The sequence below is a fragment of the Patiria miniata genome, unplaced genomic scaffold (assembly GCF_015706575.1).
Source record: "Patiria miniata isolate m_02_andy unplaced genomic scaffold, ASM1570657v1 HiC_scaffold_22, whole genome shotgun sequence".
Taxonomy (NCBI): domain Eukaryota; kingdom Metazoa; phylum Echinodermata; class Asteroidea; order Valvatida; family Asterinidae; genus Patiria; species Patiria miniata.
In genome coordinates, this window is record NW_024037061.1 from 11,538,800 (window position 1) to 11,560,072 (window position 21,273).

The 21,273-nt window shown below is 40.7% G+C and overlaps 1 protein-coding gene and 1 non-coding gene across 4 annotated transcripts; one reads left to right on the top strand and one right to left on the bottom strand.

Annotated features, from left to right (window-relative positions):
• Positions 1-132: 132 nt before the first annotated feature.
• On the bottom strand, positions 133-15,521 carry LOC119730237 (cell cycle control protein 50A-like). 3 transcript variants are annotated; one of them, XM_038203043.1, is made up of 9 exons: positions 15,074-15,521; positions 11,940-12,073; positions 9,472-9,624; positions 7,996-8,218; positions 7,227-7,340; positions 6,492-6,698; positions 5,365-5,530; positions 2,763-2,824; positions 133-777 (listed from the first exon to the last, which is right to left on the bottom strand). In XM_038203043.1, coding segments are annotated over exons 1-9 (1,197 nt in total). In that variant the 5' UTR covers positions 15,210-15,521; the 3' UTR covers positions 133-775. The 3 variants fall into 3 exon arrangements, with proteins under 3 accessions (XP_038058971.1, XP_038058970.1, XP_038058972.1); XM_038203042.1 differs by lacking the exon at positions 2,763-2,824 and adding an exon at positions 3,755-3,856; XM_038203044.1 differs by lacking the exon at positions 2,763-2,824 and having other exon boundaries at positions 15,074-15,520.
• Positions 15,522-15,628: 107 nt separating this feature from the next.
• On the top strand, positions 15,629-15,700 carry Trnae-uuc. Its single transcript has one exon. It is a non-coding gene; the product is annotated as a tRNA-Glu (tRNA).
• The last annotated feature ends 5,573 nt before the right edge of the window (positions 15,701-21,273 follow it).

The following is a 21,273-nucleotide window of genomic DNA, read 5'->3' on the forward strand; positions in this document are numbered from 1 at the left end:
TTGGTAGAGAGGCGCTTTCGATCAGTCTAGCGCAATGGCGATATCAAAACCAAGAATGAGTTCACTATGATCAAGAGAAAGCCAATGATGTCCAATACAGGATCATGTATTGGTTTATCCTTGTTGGTTTGGGGGGGGGGGGTTCTTGCATTATCAGTGATAAAACATGATACAAAAACCACATTAATCAAATCCTAAGCACTTTCTAGCAAAAAGAAACATTAATTTTCAAACATTCTATCATCTCAATTTTGTTGCATGCCTTGCAACGGTTCCGATGAACTTTGCATATCTTTTTTCCGCAGAGATAAATATAATTATCGGCACTAGCATTACATGCAATCCCTTTTTTAAAACAGAAATAAATACAGCATACCTATCTTACGTTAAAATCTACAGAGTGATTTTAGTCGAACGAATAAGGCTTGAGCAAAATCAAACCTAAAATGGAATCATACCTCAACTTTTTGAAAAATATACTTCCCTGTCATAACGATCTACAACTGCAATCAATTTATTTACATCATGACTTGCTTCTCCCAAACTAACATATTTTTTTTGGCCAGGAAATTTGTAGTCAATTCTGAATTGAATGACTTCTTGAATCCGAGGAACCAACTTCGCCCAAGCCTAACACGAACGACAAAGCCAGTGCACAGACTCCATACCAAATACCTAGTTGAATGTGCACCATAATTTTGCCCTTCCCTGATAGCATACACACCCGTGGTACACTACTCCAATTCGCTGGTAGAACTTGCCTCCAGGTTATTCCCTCTGCAAAAAGCAAACCAAAGACAGACAGCGTTTTGTCATCAAACTCTTCATTTACAAACTACGTGTGAAAGAATGCTCCATTATGTACACAGCCAATGTCTGTGAATGATACCAGTTGATGTGATAAACAAAACAAAAAATGGACACAGTGAATTTGCTGGGAAAAAATCTTATGATTAAAATACGCCATTAAAATTACCATCACCAAATAAAAGCTGGGGTTTTTTTCAGGTCGGTAAAGCTGTAATGCAATATATTTAAACATGCAGGGTCACTGGATTTGATGGAGATATTAAAGTGCAACACTCTTTTATCCAGTAAAACACACTTTTTAAGAGCAATTTTTTTGTTACTTGAAAACAAAAAACTTACACCTGAATCTCAAATCTGAAACGAGCACATGTACTTTTGACGGTCTGCTCAGTTTCAAAATTAGTGAAATATTCTTCATTACGTTTTATATGAATGATTATAAGCAGTATATACTTGAAAGAAAAAAAGCTTAAGTTTGTAGTGAGATGCATGAATTAGCAGCCCGCAACAAACAAGCCTGTTTATTGTTAATTCAGAGAAAAAATAATTGCATCATGATTACTAATTTGCTGAAAATATGGACGGAAGGTGTAATGTCAAGAAAAGCATCTTTTGGGGTTTTTTTTGTGTTGATTTTGTGGAATGATGCATAAGATGACCGGCCCATGATGCAACACACACACAGAGGAAAAAATGAGAACATGCAGACATTTCACAGCTAAAGCACTTTTATATTGAACACACATGTATCATGCATGTATCCACAAGGCATTCTGTTCAAAATAAACACAAGTTGAGTTTGTTTGCAAGGCTTTTCCCCCAATACTCAGTAAGTTGGGCTTTAAAGCCGAGCTCGGTCTGTATTTTTCTTTTTTAGGAAGCTTTTTTATCCCACAAAAATAAAATTAATATTTGTGCAGAAAAAAAAGAATCTTGTTTTACATCGCAACAAGAAGGCAAATGTGAAGCTGTAGCAGTCCCATATGCAGCAAAATAAAGCACATCAAAAAGGTGGATAGTTATCTCGGTTTATAACATGGGCGGTACAACTAGAAGTTTTGACTTGAAGCAAAAAGGCTTAAAATACATGATAACCTAAGCTTATGTTGATTGCAGTTGCTATTAAGCTAGATTTTTCCCCTTCTTCCTCTGGCCAGCTAAGCACTATTACAAATGACAATGGCATTATTGCCATGTATTGTTGCTATAGCAAGACAACTGCAATGGAAGACCTTTATTGTGAAATTTTCAGAAGCAAAATGTTATTCACAGCAAAAGGCAAGCAAGCATGTTGCGATGAAACTAATGAAATGTTGTAATGGAAAATGTTAATGGAAACAAAAGTTCAATGAATGGGAGGTTTGCGATAACACGGTAACACCATGTGAATGATATCTCTTTGTGAGTTGTGTGGTTCTGAGAACTAGTTGGTTTAACTCAACGTTTCAAACAGTATGCTCTGTTTGTCATCAGGAGAAAAAGAAACAAAAGTTGAGACAAAACTTTACAAAGTAGGCCTATGTGTATGAAGCAGGCATTCGTGTTCAAAAGCAGCATAGATTTCTGGTTTATTGAAAACTGTAATGCGTTTATTGTTATGCTGCGATCTGTGGTAATTACCGGTATTGAGGCTGGCAATGTCATTTAATCGGTAACATTTTGGAATGGAATTTTGAATGGATATGAAATTCTTATTCATTTCAAGATGCACTGCTGCGTAACTTCAATAACTGATCACTTCCAATTTATTATTTCACAGAAGGATAATCGTTATGAGACAAACAGAAGAAAAAAAGAAACCAACTTTGGAATTGATTGGGAACTTCTAATCCATGAAGTATAGCAAAAGGTTTTTTAAAAGACCTCGTCACCAATTGTTTTTCCAAAAATAAAAGCAATTCGTGCAAAATCACAAAGGCAGATTGCATGCTACATGAACCTACACTACTTACATATCGCACCAACAGGAGGGGGGTTATTTTCATTACTGACCTCAACTGCCAATGGGCCTTGCCTGTGAGACAGTAGGAGTAGGGGAAGGGGTGACAGACACAGTGATACACGCAGGGGTAAAGAGAAAGAGTGCAAGGGAGGGGTGAAAGAAACAGAACACACTATGAGACTCCACCTTGCAAGACATGTTCATCAAACACACTTTGGACAGAATAGAACAAACTCAAAACAATTTTTCGTTTTTCCATGTCCACCAAATAAATGAATAGCTGTGGGTTGCTGCCTGACAAACATGTTTCCAAATGAAAAGTTTTCAAAACCAAATGAAATACGTTATTTTTGTTATTTTTAGTGAGGCAAATGTTAGTTAGTTTACTGCAATCAAAGACATTTTGCAGTTGCGAGGTTATTCTGTTCAGAAATTGTGAGTACCGTTTTTAGTTAAAACACATAATTTCTGCCATGTCTGCACAATCCTTTCTTGGTAATTCTCAACCAACTTTACGGTAAAGATTTTCAAAAGGAAAAACAAAAACAAATCGCATGAGCTAACTTTCAAACTGATATCTCTCTTTATCATAAGCTTGTTGTTGTTGTACCCCGGAATGGTAAACATTGGCAATTTCTTTTCTTCACTTTAGTCTGATAAACATGGTTCAGAATGTATGTCAACTGTCTGAATGTTTTTCCAAACTGATAATGAAACTCATTAGGATGCCTTATACTCTCGGCCAAAACAAAATACTTCTGACCGGAATTTCCCCTCACCAGACATAAATCATGAGATTTCGTTCGACAACATGCACTTGTACTTTGTGGAAGTTCACAGTCATGACAGAAACCTGTGTTGAGACACAAACTCAAGCTGGACGCTAAATCTCCAAGAGAAGGTAGTGCTACCAATGTCCCAAGAGTTAGAACTAGTTTGTTATTTTGTAGCAAAATTATACCGAAAAATAATCTTTGTCAGCGTAAAAGTTCTTCATCTCACCTCGTAACTTCCATGACCATTTTGCTAAGAGTGACTTTCTACAATTCCTCAAAGTCTGTTACTCTAGACATTGCAGTGTGTGAGTCAATACACGCAATAGAACTAAAAAGGTCCGGGAAACAGAATAAAAAAGATCCTAGTGTCACCTTTTTGTTTTTGGTTTCGACAGTATTGAGTGTTGCTAGTATTTCATGTGGTGAAGGTTTCCATGTATGTGATTTAAATTCCTTCTTATCTTGTGTTCATTTTTCTTTGAGCCACAGAACATCGCTCTAAAGGGCTGAGAAAATGACCTCATTTTTGATTAAGATACACCAATGCAAACGTTTCATGAGGATACCAAGATGTCTTTTTCTGTTTTCCCATGGCATGCCGACTCCACAGGTTCTTCCCAGCATGCCTTGTCAAATCTTCACATTTTCAGACCTCACATACAACGGGTCACACTTTTAGGCAGTCTTAAACCCGGTTAAGACAGGCGTTCCAGAATTGCGCCGTACCAAATTAAAGACAATATTTGAATTAAGTACATGAAAAGTCCGACGTCTGAAACAATTAGGAGCGATAAGACGCGCTAGATGACGAAAGATCGACTGTTGGAGTCATTCAGAACGACACATGACTCATGTCAGTCCTAATCAATTTGGTTCGACGTGACTCCAGAACACCTGTCTGAACCGGGGGGGTTAAAACTCACTACACAACTGTAACACATATATGTACACAGCAAATCAACATATCGATGTTCATAAGCCTATCACCCCGGTCAGCCGGTAGTTGGCATTCTTGGGAGACATTCTGATTATGTGACAGTGCATGCTACTTCAACATTCAAACACAAACTAAACTAATCACTTCGACTGGAGGGGGGGAGGGGCAGGAAGTACTATTAAATGCATTGTTACAAGACACATCAGCCAAACCACATTATTATACAGCTGCTTTGGTTAGTTGGAAAAGGACACATTTCCACTTGATGTTGGGAAATTCTCACATTCTGTTGAGATAACCTTTCTATTTGTTAGACTGTCATAGTTTCAAGACAAACTGATCAGAGAAAGTGCAAGATTAACCCTAACGGAACTCAACCCATCAGTTCAACAGCAGGTTTGTGTTTAAATCTGTTGGGATAGGTACAGTACCCCTAAACTGATGGTCTTTTACACTGGGGTTGGCATACCTCCAGAAACTAAGTCAAACAGTGTGTGTGTACAATTTCCCATGTGGGTGTTGGAATTTGCCAGAATGGGTATGGTTCCTAGTAAATTAGGCTGGGGAGTTTAGGGTTAATGCCGTGTCCGATTCTTTTGTCTTACACTTATAAATTAGGTCTTCAACAATTACAACTTTGTTGGTATACAGACACTCCATTCTGTTAAAATACAAAATGCAAATGACTTCAAAGAACTTGGGTGCTCTGTTCTTCAAATAAAGGCAAATTTGGTCACCCAATTTTCAAATGCTGACTGACGCCCTACTTCAGGGGGATTTCAGAAGAATCTTAGAATGACCAGAAACCCTTCCTTCGTTGGTAGTGATATACAAAGCATTGTGACGAAATGATTAAGTGCATGTAGCGTGTCATATTCCAAGGCACAATTGTCACTCACCTGTGGCCGTGCTTGATATGTATAAGCAGAAAGACAGCCCCAAACAGGATGCATAGTGAACCGGTGACAATGTAGGCGATACCGAGGAAATTATTCTTGCCGCCGAGCCAAGATGTGGTCGTTAGGATGATGCTCTTGGTGCCATCAAACATATGTACAGGATAGGCTGATAAATATGTCAAGAACTTATACCAGAAGAAAGGAGTTCTTAAGATAGAACATTTCTAAGGTACATGTTGACTGAAACTGCACACAAAGGCTCAAATCCCAAAACTTCTCTTCATATTCTTCAAGTACAGATGAGTGCACACCATCCATCTTTGATGAAACACTTTTTAACCCTCCCTCTCTGGCTGGCAATTTCAACAAGGCCAGCCCAGCAGTCAAAATAAATCAAGTGACTGTTTGTAACAGTTGAGTGCTCCCTGCCTTCATAAAGCAGGATTGACTGGCTGGCTATGCTTTGACTTTAGGTGATCGATGAGCCAGCTGTGCCTACCAGTCACCTGCTTTTGTCTGTTGATGGAATTTGACCATCACAGTGCCTACAAGAAATATGATCTGACTGTAGCCTGTGTAAAAGGAATGGCAGGAAAACAGAGAATTTCTTTCTGTAACTGATCAAACTGATCAAGGAGGGTTAATGAATACTATGCAAACATGTCATCAGGCATTGTTAATATGTTGATACAGGAACATTAACATTTAATTTGACTCAAAATGTCCCCCATGTATATGAAAAATTTGTGTTTTAGTTCATTTCATGAATAGTTCTTTAACACCATTCAATGTTGATACATTTTTGAAATCTTGTGCTTCAAAAAATGTTTGGTTCTCCAGACAACAGTAAATTAAACCTATGAATACAGAGGAAACAAATGATGGATGACAAATGAGGAAAGTTCTTGAATATAACATTATCATGTTGCGGCCATCGTGATTTTTTCTTACTCAAAGCAACGTAACCAAATCGAGGCTGGAAGGAAAAATAGTCTGGTTCCTTTGTGCACAAAAACATTATCATTCAGTACTGGTATTGGATACAGGGAACATGACTAAAATGGTGGCAGCGTGATAAAGATCTATTTGTTACAACAAATTCAGTGTACAAAGTAGAAAAAGGATACAATAGTCAATTGTCAGGCTGTAGTTTCCTTTGGGCAGGCCCTTGTCAAACACGGTGCCTTCCTGAATCACAACTTTACGATGGAGTTTGCGGAATGTCGGCAGAGCGGCGGTTCGCATCCAGACAATGAAGTCTTCATTCTGGTAGCCATTGGTGACATTCTGGATACTTGTCAGCCAATTAGGAGGGTTGGTTGTCCCATCAAATGCTACAAGATAAAAACAAATGAAATAAAATACTTTTGCAACAGAATCTTGGAGTTAACAAATTGATAGGTTTAGGCTGTACTGCTTGCTTAGGTATTCTAGCTTCAGTAGAAAAGCTGTTTACTTGTATAGTATCGATTTAAACCAGCGACTTTTTTTGTCTTGCAAGGAGATTCTACTCAGTCCCTTTTTTCTTAGTGAGCCAAGCTGCTAAGAAAATTTGGTTTTTGCTGTCCTTTCTGCTTACGGGCTAAAAGTCGGATCATGCTTTGTACAGATAAGAATGCAAACTTGAGACAACACGGTGAGAATTTGCAACCATGAACTCTAAAATTGAACACTAGAACATGAAATTTGCTGAGGATTCTCTTTACATAAAGAAATGGCCTTTTACTCTGACATTCTCCCATCTCCCGTTACAGCGTCAATTACACAATCTTTTTTTAATTTGGCATTGTTAGGGCTAGTGGTTCCCTTGGTGGCAATACTGGATGGATTACACGACAATTTTAACGACAAATGACTCTTACAGGGTGGATTGCCAAACTTGGTGGTCTTGTCGCTGTTCCAGGCTATACCAGATCCATCTAACTGCACTGGCTCATCCATGTTACCATCCTCCAGGAATGTGATGTTAAATGTATCTGTAAAGATAAATTCAAGTAATGTCAATGGTCACTCTAAAATAAAAAAAATACTGCAAGTAAAACTTGCGCGATCCCCCTGGCATCCTGCCAGTTTGTATACATGTACATGTAAAGGCAGTTAGTAAGGACAATTTTCATTGATGGCCTTGATTGTCCACCCAGCAGGTACCATGTTCTCAGTTGAATGGGGAGTTTGGGTTGGATGGAGAGTTTCGGTGAGACACCGGACTAATATATGTTAGAGTCATTAGTCAAGAAATAGCAGATGATTTTAGAGGATTGGGACTGAATCCAATGTTTACATGCTGGCAATTGGAGGATTTTGCAGAACTGAAGATGGTTCCTACTACTACTAGCCAAACGGGCCTAGAGGGTTAAGATTAAATTCTGACAGTTTGGAGGCAATAGACGACTTATATTGACTTCTTAGACCCTATCTCTGTCATCTGAAACTGACCCCAGAAAAATTGCTAAGCACTGAAAACCGGTTACCAGCTAAAATATCATGCATTATATATTGTATGCAACTGGTATCCCTGCTGAGTTTTTTTTAGCTAAGCAATATTTTCATCTCCATGAAATTGAGCCCAGGTTTTGATTTAGAGTTGGCAGCCACCGTTTACCACCCTCTTGCCACGCCACGACATCTCACCATTAAAGATACTGTTTGCGATGGCACCGCAAGGTGCAATGGGTATGGCCGAGGTGCTGTTGTCGTCATTCTCCACATCTTTTCTCTCGTAGGGTTTGCAGTCTGTACTGACACCGGTCTGCGAGGCTGCTTCCCCAAGTAGCTGCAGATCGTCTCGAGAGTTGACATACCGACGATGGTTCTGGTAGTAATTGGTCAGTTTGTACAGCATGTAGACTTGACCCTGAAATCAAGAGATAGGCACAAATCACCTGTCAAATTCTTGTCAGGTAACACTTAATCTTGCTTTCATTGTGTTCTTCAACTTTTGGGGTTTCTTTTCAAAACGTATGATTTATTTAACCAAAAATTTACAATTTTGGCATCTTGAACCCTTCGAAAGAACACTTTAATTTCGGGTTGCTCAATGCTTTTGCACTGCCTTGATTATTTTCAGCCTGAAAATGATTCAGATTTTGACAAGTTATCTTTCCCTATTACACTGACAGGGTTTCTGGCACTTCATGAAAACAAAATTCCCTGATTTTCCCTGCGTGAGAGTTGGCGGGCCTGCATTTTTTTTTGGGGGGGGGGAGCCATCGGCTGCACACATCCGTGAACGGGTGCAAGCCAGCTAGTCTGGTTCCCTCACCTTACAATTCCATTACGCCTATAAATTGCTCTATTTCATCTAAAGTGAGGTAAGGGAACCAGACTACAAGGACACCCAACATCATGTTTTGTTGGTTTTTCCAGCATCTATAAAAACACAAACCTTTAAGCAGGTCAGTGTACAACAATATTTTCTACATACAAAAAACTAACCCCTTAATCCAATTATGTTTGAAAAATTACAGCAAAAGCAAATGCTGTATAGTACCTTTAACCCTTACTCTACTAGACCCTCCAACGCATGCCAATATGTGCCTCAAGAAAATCTCCTATGTTTTTTGCATGGCCCTCCAATATCTGCCATGTCATTTCAAGGGTAACTGGACAGGCACTCCAATACATGCCACAGAGAACAATGAGAGTCCTCTGATAACAAAGTGAGTGCCCCCAGCTGGTCAGTATCAGGCACCCTCCAGGGCCTCCAACTCCTGCCAATTGGAGCCTTCACTGTTAAGACTTGTTATCTGCCAAAAAACTGCAGCTGGAGGGCATTGGCATAACCAACTGACATGCAGTAAACTACCCTCAGAGAGTAAGGGTTAACGGACACCACAAGGGTACACTTGTTTCCCGCATGGTACCAAGGCTGGTTTTTATGCACCACACTTGCCCAATGTAACAAAATCCACTGCTAAATTTGTTGCGTTTAGCAGGGTTATAATTTCAGCCGTGATGGATTTGTTTATGTTTAGCAGAATGCATAGAGAAAACCTAACTTGGGGCGGGGTGGGATGGGGTAATAAAAAAAGTGACCCAACATAGACGTCTCCGTGTGCCACAGATCCATGTTGACATGCAAGGCAGCCTGCAGTTAAGACGTCTTACCTCCATTGCCGTCTCTAGTTCAAATGTGACAGCGCACCTACAGGTGATGCCCATGTTGGGTTGACTGTCAAACAGGTCTGTACAGGTGAGGGTTTCATTAGTGGTGGCGTTCGTGTAGGTGCAGGAGGTGTAGTCAATTTCCTTCTCTTGCACCTGTCAATAAAGTAATAATAACACAACTAGATACAACTTCGTTATGATCCAATTATGAGGGGTTTCATCTGCCCGTTACAGATCGTTTGCACTCCAACCATCTATTTATTTATTTCTTATTTTAACTGGGTAGCCCATTCAGTGAAATCCACTGATCTCCCATGGGTCCCAGTAAAGAGAAGACAATGTGAAGAAATTACAGTTTTAGAGGTGGGAGGAAAAGCCCAGAAGAGTATTATGAGGAAAACCCACGGAATCAGGTAGGGACTGAAAACCCAATCCACATATTGACCCAGGCGGGATTCGAACCCGGGTCACAGCGGTGGAAGGCGAGGAAAGTACCGCTACGCCAACCTGACTCCCCTAGTCTTACCTCCATCCCTATGACTTCGTTCAAGAGGGATACACTGGAGTAGACCATCTTATGGATTCCATCTTATGAATAGTAATTGTGGTACGTCGGTGAAGGGCAAAATCTAATTTGATTTACATCAGCCCGACGCAAAATTCCATCTTATGAATTGTGGTACCTGCCGCTACATGTACATCGGATTCGAACCAGCCAACAGATCCCGCAAGCTCGGTTGTTGAGTGGTTTAGACGTCTGCACCAGAAAGCAGGAGGCTGTGGGTTCGAGTCCCACCCGAGTGATTTTTTCCAACTTTCACTCTGGAGGTAACACACTGAGTATACAGTGTTTATACGTCAGTGAAGGGCAAAACCTATAATATCGATTTACATCAGCCCGACGCAACCCATCTGATGAATGAGTAGACCTCTTGTACATTCATTGTTTATGAATTAGCATAACAAAACACACCTCAAAGATGGCTGGTGAATGCAGTGGGTCTATTGGGAAAGGGAATTTCTTTACATAGTTCTCTTTACCATTTTTTTAAAAACAGAATGGCCTCCGGTTATAATAGAGGAAAGTGCTGGATCCACATTGATGCACATCACCAGCTGTGAGCTTAAGACTGACCAGGAACTCAACTTTACAGTCAGGTGAGATATGCAATGTTTTTAATTCACTTCAGTTCATATTTATTGCCATTCTGCCCAGCACAATTGAAAAAAAAAACATATTAGAGACCTCTTAGTAAAAAAAAGATCCCATTTCCGAATGCTTGAATTTTAGTAGTTAAAGGGAAGATACATTTGCAAACATCAAAAAAACGAAATGATCACATTATCACGAAATACCTTACTGGACTGTTAGGAAATGAAAGTTTAAATCATCCTGTAAAATCATAGCTCCTGGTGTGCTGATATTTTTAAGAAAATTTTACTTTTCCAACGCTGGTCACCCGACCAGCGTTGAAGAAAACTGGCTTTTTTCAAAAACTGCTCCTAATTTTTCAAATTTAGTTATTCTGCATTTTCTTTGCAACTGGTTACACACCTGTGAAGGAGTATCAGTCTGCTAGACTGATTCCCTGACCTTACAATTCCCCAAAGCCTATAAATTGCTCTGTTTCATCTTAAGTGGGGTCAAGGAACCACACTTCAAGAACATGATGGTTTTCTTAGTTTTTCCAGCATCTACAAGCCCAAAAAGTGAAACAAGTCAGTTGAACAATATTTGCTATAACATACTAATCCTCCAAATCCATTTATTTCTGAAAATTGCAGCAAAAGCAAATGTTGTACATTCCCTTTAAGTGTACAACGCTTTATAGTTCTGTTGCAATTTGAAGTATGATGGATGACAGAAGACTATGACTGACACTGAACCCTGAGCCTCTCATCAGATCCTACAAATCAACTTTGAGGTGGTTCAGGATTTGGCAGGATTTAGGAACGTAGAGCCCAACACTATTGCTCTATGTACATAGGGCTTGCTGGCACCTTAGAAGTTTCAAAGAATATGCCATTGACATCCTACACAGTTGTTGATTGCTTGGGGATTCATCAAGGTTCCCAACAAAATTGGTGTAGATGACGTGGAGGGCTTTGGTCAAATAGTTATGGTGTTTGACTCCCGTGCGGTGGTGCATGGGTTCGAAACCCGACGGGGAACGTGGTGCTTGTTTTCTTGGGCAAGACACTTTACTACAATTGCCTCTGTCCACCCAGGAGTACCAATGGGTACCTGTGAAGGTAGAGACCAAAATTCGCTCATCTCGAACGGCTGCAAAACTGGTCTCATGGCCTGATGAACAGGGGTAATAATTGTGAAACGCTTTGAGATCTTTGGTGTAAAGCGCTATATAAGTACCACATTATTATTAAAACAAAATATGACGAGCGCTTGAGAAACTGGATGGAACTTTTCTTTGGAAGGGATAGTGAGAGGCAAAATCTAGCATGCTTACATTATTTGAAGTTACAAGAAAGAGCGCTCCAAGAGGCACAAATATGATGCCAATGATGAAGAAGGCTGGAAGAACAGTGCCCGCTGTCAGGATGGGCTGCCAGGCTGGTAACCTCTGCTGCTTGAAGGCGGTGTCTGTGAATGTAAGCAAGCAAGTCACGCCAGTCAGATCATTTGGCACAAATTTCTTACACATTTTACAAACGGTAAATTGCACTTTTCATCCAGATCGTAAGTCAGCCTTTTAGTACCTCAATCTTATTCATCGATCTCTACTTGTATCTCAGGTGGCATATTTAGTAATTCTGTGGCCGCTGTGAGGGTGAAATGTGATGATTTTGTTGGCAAAGGGTTGGGTTGTTGCCTTGTTGGTTATTCCCGATGCCATGTCTGACAATCGACTTGGACCTACCCTACTATCGCCAGACCATGTCCCAATATGGGTGCACGTATACGGGTTTTGTTGCGACCAGGTACCCAATTCCCATAACAGGGGGGTATCCACGGACCTGTGATTATTTTTAAAATCATAACCAAAACAGGGAAGTAAAGTATTTTCCACCGTGCACCCGCCCATTCTACTGCCAAGCTGCTGGTGCGCTGGCTTCCCCTTGGGTTCGGCAACTAAATATTACACGGGCCTACTTTGCAACTTAAACTATATTCCTGTTTATTCGTTAAATAGTGTGCACATATCGCATAGCCGTGTATGCGATATGTGCAGGCTGCGCATGCCGTTCAGGAAACAGTCGCCGGTGTACGCGTGCACACACGATATGCCCGACTGTGAATGTGGGCTTGCGCTTGGCCGGCGCGTCGTACGTCATCAGTTTGACCTCACAATTTGAATGAATCGTACACAAGTACAACAACAACATTCAAGATGGCTTTTACCGGCACGACAGCTCGGCGAGGCTCGGTTTCCGAATTGAAAGTGAAATTTCTCTTTTCTTCTCTAACTAAGGTATGTGAACCTAACCACCACCATTTGTATTTCCAATTCCCACTGAAGTCTACAGGGGCGCATAAGGCAGTTTGAAGACTGTTTTTGTGGTGAAATCTGACGATTTTGATTGGGGGTACGAGTGAAAATGGTCCAATCACGTTAATGGTAACCATATACATGTACCTAGGACTCTACTATCGCCCGACCATGTCCAAATGTTAAAAAAAGCAATCCGTAGAGTCCTAGTTACTCGGACTACATTTGAAGTATCCATTGAAATAAACTAAATATTCATGAGAAATAAATATTCTTAATGACGTGTCATGGTTGTCGATGTCATGCGTATAACGTACCGCTGTCTTCCAGACACTTCAATCAGTTTTAAACGGCTGCTTTAACTTAGTTCTGCACGACGTACGTGTGCATCCAAAATGTGCTCTAAAAACACATTTTGCCTAGGCTAGGCCCAGACTGGGACCGTGAGTGCATGAAAACGTGCAAAATTACTACTGACGTTTTTTAACTCACCATTCGGCTAATTAATGCCCACACAACACATACATCAAAATGCTATAGTTGTAAGCATGTCACCTGCGAAATTTGAGACCTTAAATCCAATTTTAAGGCAGGTTTTTGGCAGTTCAAAAACCACCCATGTCATTCTCCATGATCTGGAGATGTGCATGTGATTCACAAGGTATTCTGGGTAGATGCACTTAGTGCCTTGCAGCTTACTGGGTTTTTTAATCGATGGCCAAAAGAACATAGCGCCCTCTGTTAAAAAATGAAACATTCTGAATTCACTCTGATCAACAAGAGGGCGCTGTTTTATCTACACGATGAAAATGTTGTAGCTGAGGAGTCTTTTTGCACAATGCATTGCAGCACACATCAACATGATGTCTCACGTTTGGATTTTGATAACTCTCTGTAAAATTAGAATTAAAAGCTGAATTTTTGGTGAGGCAATGCTCACAACAGCAACTTTGCGAGGCAAAAGTTTCAGGGATTATTGAAGAAACTGTAGTGAGTAAGAAGCTTGCACATTTGATTCACACTGGTTTTATGCAGCACAAACTTTTGCACAATATGGATACCTTAAGTTTTGGGACTCTCATACACAGTATTGAGAGTCCCAAATTTTCGGACTAGGCTAGGCCCTATTTTTTTTTCGCATTTCCAGAGCTTCCTGGATTCCTCTTGGGTGAAATCACAAGGTGAGGTGAAAATTGATGTGTGGCACAATTGCAGAATACCCCGCCACTCACCTATCCCACCTCGTATCCGGATACGCGGATACGGAGTCACGCTTGGATGCTCAACCAAAACCACACGCGTGTGCCACCCCATATCCCCGTATCCGCATATCCACTTCCCGGCACCTACTTTGGACTTGGACGTTTTCCCCCAAAACCACAAGCGTGTGCCACTCCGTATCCCCGTATCCGCGTATCCACTTCCCGGCACCTACTTTGGACTTAGACGTTTTTCCCCTGCTCCCCATTCAAATCGCGTTAGATATCGATGCTTCGTTCTCATAAATAATACGGGAAATAGCGCCCTCTTTAGACCCTCCAGCGCCAAAACCACATGCTTGTGCCACCCCGTATCCCCATATCCGCGTATCCACTTCCCGGCACCTACTTTGGACTTGGACGTTTTTCCCCTGCATGCTCCCCATTCAAATCGCGTTGTCTGCCTTCGTTATTTTCCAACATGGAGATATGATGGATGCTTCGTTCTCAAAAATAATACGGGCAAATAGCGCCCTCTTTACACCCTCCAGCGCTCAAATCCACCCCGTATATTGTATCCGTGTATCCACTTCCCGACATCTACATGTTTTCGACTGCGTAGCCATTTATTTTTAGGGGGTAATTTTCGCGTGGCGGGGTATTCTGCAATTACTCCTGATGTGTTTGGCGGCAGGTAAAGTGGTGAGCCAGTATGGAATTTTTACCGGTCACGGACGTCCGTGACCGACTCGGTCCGCGGATCGAGTCGGTTACGGGTCTCGGACCGACATGATCGACCGAGTTGGTCACGGACCGAGTTGACCTGAAAGCTCGCAGTCGCACATTCAGGGCGTCGCCGTTGCCCGTAGGGCCTACGTGGGCAGGGGATGTTCAGCTCAGACAGTTTTGCCAAACATTTTTTTCAGAGTCTTCGGTTGGATCTTCATGACTTACTTGCTGGCTTGTTGCTCTTTTTCTTTTCTCCATCTTCCCCGTTATTCTGACCGTTCAATTGTGCCGTAGAGTTCGAATTTTCACGATCAGCGGCAGAGTTGGCAGATGCCGTCTGCCTTTCCCGGAGCTCCGACATTTTGTTGAAATATTTCGCTGGTAACCTGGAATCAACTCGTACACGCTTGATAAGCGATATCGATTCGTTTATTTACATTTTGGGTGTGCGTTTTGTAGTCATGGATTTGTGAATCACCAGCTTATATTTTATTTTCTTCCTTAATAATTAATCCACAGTCAAATATGTTGGGTAACTTATGGTATCATAACCGTCGAGTTAATTCTCATGTGAAAGAACCTTAATAAATCGACAAAGAAAGAATTAAACCATAGAGCAAGCCTTGCTCTATGATTAAACCGAGCCCGTTCCGGACTTGCTCTATGAATTGACTGAAACAAGTTTAAATATAAAGTCACTGGTACTTTGCTGATGGCCGCTGTTTGTGAAGATACAGCCTAACGTATATATTTATAAAAATCCCTTTACGAAATAGCTGATCCCATGTGGTCTAGTGGTTAGGATTCGTGGTTTTCACCCACGCGGCCCGGGTTCGATTCCCGGCATGGGAAACCAATATTTTTCATTTTTGTTTAAAAGTTAAATTTGAACAAGTGAAATCTTTAGATAAGCATTAGTTTAATTTTCTGATGCAAAGACCTTTTTTATTTCTTTAAAGAAATCACACTTTCCTCGAATTTTAGCAGATAGATAGATAGATAGATAGATAAACTTTATTAAAATCCAAAACTGGAAATTACATGTTGTCGTCTCTCATTAAAAATATAAAAAATTCAACATACGCTACAATATTCAGGAAATAAATACACAATCACATCAAAACATTACAATTGCACACATTATAAAGCACTAAAAACTTTAGAGCGTAAAAAAGCACATGTGAAATTAATGCCAAACCCATTCCCAAAGTAGAACCAGAATAAAGGACTAAGTATAAAAATTATGTCAAAAACTGTGAAAACCCGTTGCTTCTCAGATACCAGAATAAATTAATCCTTTGGATAAAAATTATCTTGTAAAATCATCATTATGACACTTAATGGCCCTGCCTGTGAAAAATGAAGAATATCGGTTTGTGTGTGCAACCACTGGTCTCAGTCTTCCGCTGCGTGGAATGATGTTATCTTTAAATCGGTTGTGGAGCGGATGCCCAGCATCTCCCCACACCAGTTGTAGCTTGTCACGCAGCCGTTGGTCGTAGACCGTGTCCACTGATGGCAAACACTCACCGAGTATCCTACTAGCTCGTTTGATGGTATCGTCAATTAATTTGTTCACTTTCTTATCGGTATTTCCAGCCCAACATAACAAACAATAGGTCCATACACTACAAATAACCGAGTTATAGAATATTGTCTTGATTTCCTTCCTGACATCAAATGTGTTCAGTTTCCTCAAACAGTACATTCTTGAGTTCAATCTTTTACCTACATGACTCACATGGTTGCTCCAGTCTAACCTATCATCAAAAACAACTCCAAGATATTTATACTCGGCAACACGTTCTATTTCATGTCCATCAATTATAACTGGATCCGGCACCAGCTTATAAGCTTTGCGATGCGGAAGTCAACCAACATTTCTTTCGTCTTTATGAGATTCAGTGCAAGGAAGTTACGTTTACAGTATTCGACAAACCGACTAATTTGCTCCATGTAAATGGACTCTTTGTTCTTTTGAATCAGACCAATAAGGGCAGTGTCATCTGCATATTTTACCAGTGGACAACTCACATCAGTAGAGCGGATATCGGCTGTGTACACAGTAAACAGAAACGGTGCTAAAACAGTGCCTTGCGGAGCTCCAGTACTAGAAACTATAACATCAGAATGGGTGGAATTATTAAGACGCACAAATTGTGAACGGCAAGTCAGATAATTTAAAATGAATCTCACAACAGTATGGGGCACAACTGACATGTCAAGTAGTTTCTGTGCAAGAATATGGGGCTGCATGGTATTGAAAGCCGAAGAAAAATCGAAAAACATAATACGAGCAGAGTTTCCAAACCTAGTGCGTTCTAAATGAGAATAAAGTTTATCTAAACAAAACAAAATTGAATCCTCAGTACAACGCCCCTTGGTATAAGCAAATTGCAATGGATCGACAAAATCAGCAATCAATGGTTTCAAATAATTCAAAACAAAACGCTCACATATCTTCATTGCCACGGAGGTTAACGCAATTGGTCTAAGGTCATTATTGCACGTGACCACTGACTTTTTAGGAACTGGAATAATACATGACCGTTTCCAAATGTTCGGAATTGATTGGGTGGTGAAACAAAGATTAAAAATGAAAGTAAAAATGTATGACAATTGATCAGCACACTTTTTGAGGAGGCGAGGAGAAAGTCTGTCTGGACCAGCAGACTTAGACTGTTTCAACCCTAGAAATTGCCGATGTACCTCATCCTCAGTAACAGTTAAAAACGGGTCAGAAGTAACTCCTATATTGAATGATCTCTGCAGGTCACTATGCTAACTGGTAAAATCATGACAGTCAAACCTTATAGAATGAGTTAAGCTCGTTAGCATAGTCAATTGTTACACAGCAGGAAGCTGATGGGATTTGCTAGGCTTAGAGTAGCAACTCATCATACGCAGACCGTTCCATACTTGCTGCATGTTATTGTCCGTGAAGTGTTCTTCAACCTGTTCTTTATAAACTCTCTTTTCGTTGCGAATGGCGCGTTTTAGTTCTTTCTGTATTTCCTTCAGCTCAGCTTTATTTCCTAGTCCAAATACTCCTTTTTTCCTGTTGATCACCTCTTTAACGTATTTTGTGATCCACGGTTTGTTGTTAGGGAATATTTTCACCTTTCTAGGTGGAATTAAAGTGTCCTCGCAAAACTGAACGTAGCAGCTCACCGTGTCCGTCAGTTCATGAATATCCTGTGCGGAATCAATGAAAACGGACCAATCCGTGCATGCATAGCATTCTTGTAAGCAGGTTAAAGCTTTAGGGGACCACTGCTTGAATTCAACTACACGTGGTTTGTCTCGCTGCACAATAGGTCTGTACTTAGGAAGCAAAAGTACGAGGTTGTGATCTGCAGATCCAAGCTTGGGTAGAAGTGAAGCATTGTATGCATCTTTAACTGATGAATAACAAAGGTCCAGTGTAGCTTCTCCGCGAGTCGGGCAGTTCACATGTTGATAATAATGAGAGCCCGCCCTATCCAGCTTGCCGTGATTAAAATCTCCATTCACCACAATGAATGCATCCGGGTGTGAAACCTCCAGGTTATGTATAGCTGCTCTCAGTTCCTCACTGCCAGCTTTAGCAACGGATTTGTCCGGAATGTAAATAGTACAGCACAGTACATGTGAGAATTCACGCGGCAGATAATATGGACGTAGAGAGGTGACCAGAATTTCCAAGTTAGGGGTACAGGAATGATCCTTCACGTGTACATTATTAGGATGACACCAATGATTACTAACATAAAGGCACAGACCGCCCCCATTCTGTTTTCCAGTAGCATCCAAGTCCCGGTCTCCACGTATCAATTTAAATCCAATCAATGTATGAAACGAAACAGGTCAAAATAATGTCGGTGAGAGGAAAAAAAATCATTGATGGTTACCAATTAACTATATTATCAACAATTAATATATTCTCTAAGCTTAGAGCCCATCATCCTCAGCATGGTAAAAAAAGGTTGAACAGGATTAAGTGAGGGCAAATAGGTTAAGTTGGACTTGGGTAAATCCGCAAATCAGCCAAAACAAGGGCACATGATAATAGCCCTTGTTGTTAGGTAAAGTATGGGTGTTTGTTATAGTACAGATTTTAGCATTATATCGTGATGTATGAAATTATTATCTCTGATGTGATAGCCTAAGGAGCAGGACCCCACTGGATCATCTAGCCCTTACCCTAGGCCCTTACCCTAGGCCCTCAGCTGTTATGAGTGTGCAATTTAGGCAACTTTGAACAGGAAGGAAACAGGAAATTGTAGTCTTTATTTTTACTAACGATGAGGGACAAGGTGGCATCTTGATATTGGGCTGGGGGTATAGTTGTGAAAAGTCAAGGCCGGGTAATATTATCCACAAGGAACTGGTTATTTTGCGGCGCCGTGCCCGCGGAAAGGTTTATTATTATTATTTTATTCAATAATATATATCAATCATCATTGTCGACGCAAAAAGTGTCAGACACCCTTGTGTGTTGTCACCCCTGCGAGTTCAGTTCCTTTTTATAGCTCCGTGGTTCAACTATTACTTTCTGAAGTGTTGAGGGGGTATTCAAGTTTATTCCTCATTGAGTCACATATTTTCTACTAAATTCCACATTAAAAAAATGCTACTCGTTTCAAATGTAAGGACATTCGCAATTTGTCAAGCTCTACTTTGGACTTCAATTGTAAAATTTTGCCAAAAAACAAACGATATAGACAAACATCTATCGTATTTATAATAGACACTTAATATACATGTACATATTGCTTTCTTCAACTATTTGGTTAAGATTTAACAACCGCGACCGACCCGTATTTAAAACTCGCTGTATGGTCCGCGGTATATTCCTCCACTCCGGCCAGCCGTTCGTAAGGAGTTCAAGTTTAACCTGAGATCCAAACTTGATCCGCTTTTAAGTTTTATTAACTATTTAGATGGCAGCCTAGCCTGTTAGTACTTGAAGTACGTGTAATATATGTATATTTAATGTGTATTATTATTATTATTATTATGCCCACTATAACCGGTCTCACGGTGTACCTACTATAAGTTATCCCGCGAGCGCGAGTGGAACACGGAATAATGTAGTGCGTCTGTGTCGGCCGAGTGGTATATGTGGGACACAGACGCACTACATTTTCCGTGTTCCACGAGCGCGAGCGTGATAACAAATTTATCTTCAAGCAAACTTGACGCGCAGTAAAGTTGGACCATCGCTTTACACGAACATTTAGCGGTTTAGCGCATGCTGGAATGTCGCTCGCATCTTGGAATAGCGCAATACGCAGGGTGCGATAATGCGATATGGGCCGTGCAATACAGTCTCATATCTATGGAACGCCAAAGCCGCCTTCTATAGTTCGATTTCATTCCATAATCAATTTCATCATTCCATTCGGCGATTCCATCATTTCATTCGGCGATTCCATCATTCCATTCGGCGATTTCATCATTCCATTCGGCGAGTCCATCATTCCATTCGGCGTTCATCCTTTCATTCGTCTATTTCGCATTTGATTTAGCCGTTCTACATTTCAATCAGCAATTTCGCCCCCTTTGCACTTCATGCTATTCTGCATTTCGCATTCCATGCAGCTATTTCGCATTTTATGTAGCTATTCCGCATTTCATTCGGTCCGAAAGAAAAAAGAAAAAAGAAAAAAGTCATAATTAGGACTTATTATTAAGTCATTGTTATGACTTATATCTTATAATAATGACTTAGTGTTAAGTCATAATTATGATATATCTATACTACAATTCAAGGAATCTCTGTCTGTCTGTCTGTCTGTCTGTCTGTCTGTCCGTCTGTCTGTCTGTCCGCCGATTATCTCCAGAACCGGGCACCGTATGAAGTTGAAAATCGGCGGGTATATTTTTCGGGACAACAGAATGTGCAGTGCAAAGTTTGAAGTTGTTTGGACCAGCGGTTCTCGAAAAAGCTGCAAAAAAAGCAGTATTTTCTGAGGCAAACGTGGCAGTATATAGCTTAGAACATAACACCCGCACGCACTGCCGTTCTTTTCAATTGTTTACGTCATGTTTAAGCTAAAGCGCGCGTGCTCAATATGACGCAAACAATGCAAAAAGGACGGGCACGTGCACGTGCATTGCAGGGCGATACATTGTCCAGTATGGGTGAATACTAATGGATCAATGGGTGAATAGCACTGCATACCATGTTTCCGAATCTACACGGGCACATTATTTTTGAAGTCGACTGAGCGACCATTGTAGGTGGTCGAACTTTAAACTTGGCACAAACTTTGACGTAAGTGTGCCTTCAACCTGTGAAAACAACACCATTGAATAGCGTGCGTTGTTTGCACGAGCAGTTCTCAAAAACTCTGCAAGAGTATGCAACCTATACCAGCGGCAAAGCAATTTGCGTTTCCCGAACATGCACATTTTAGACGGGCACTGCACTAAGTTCAACG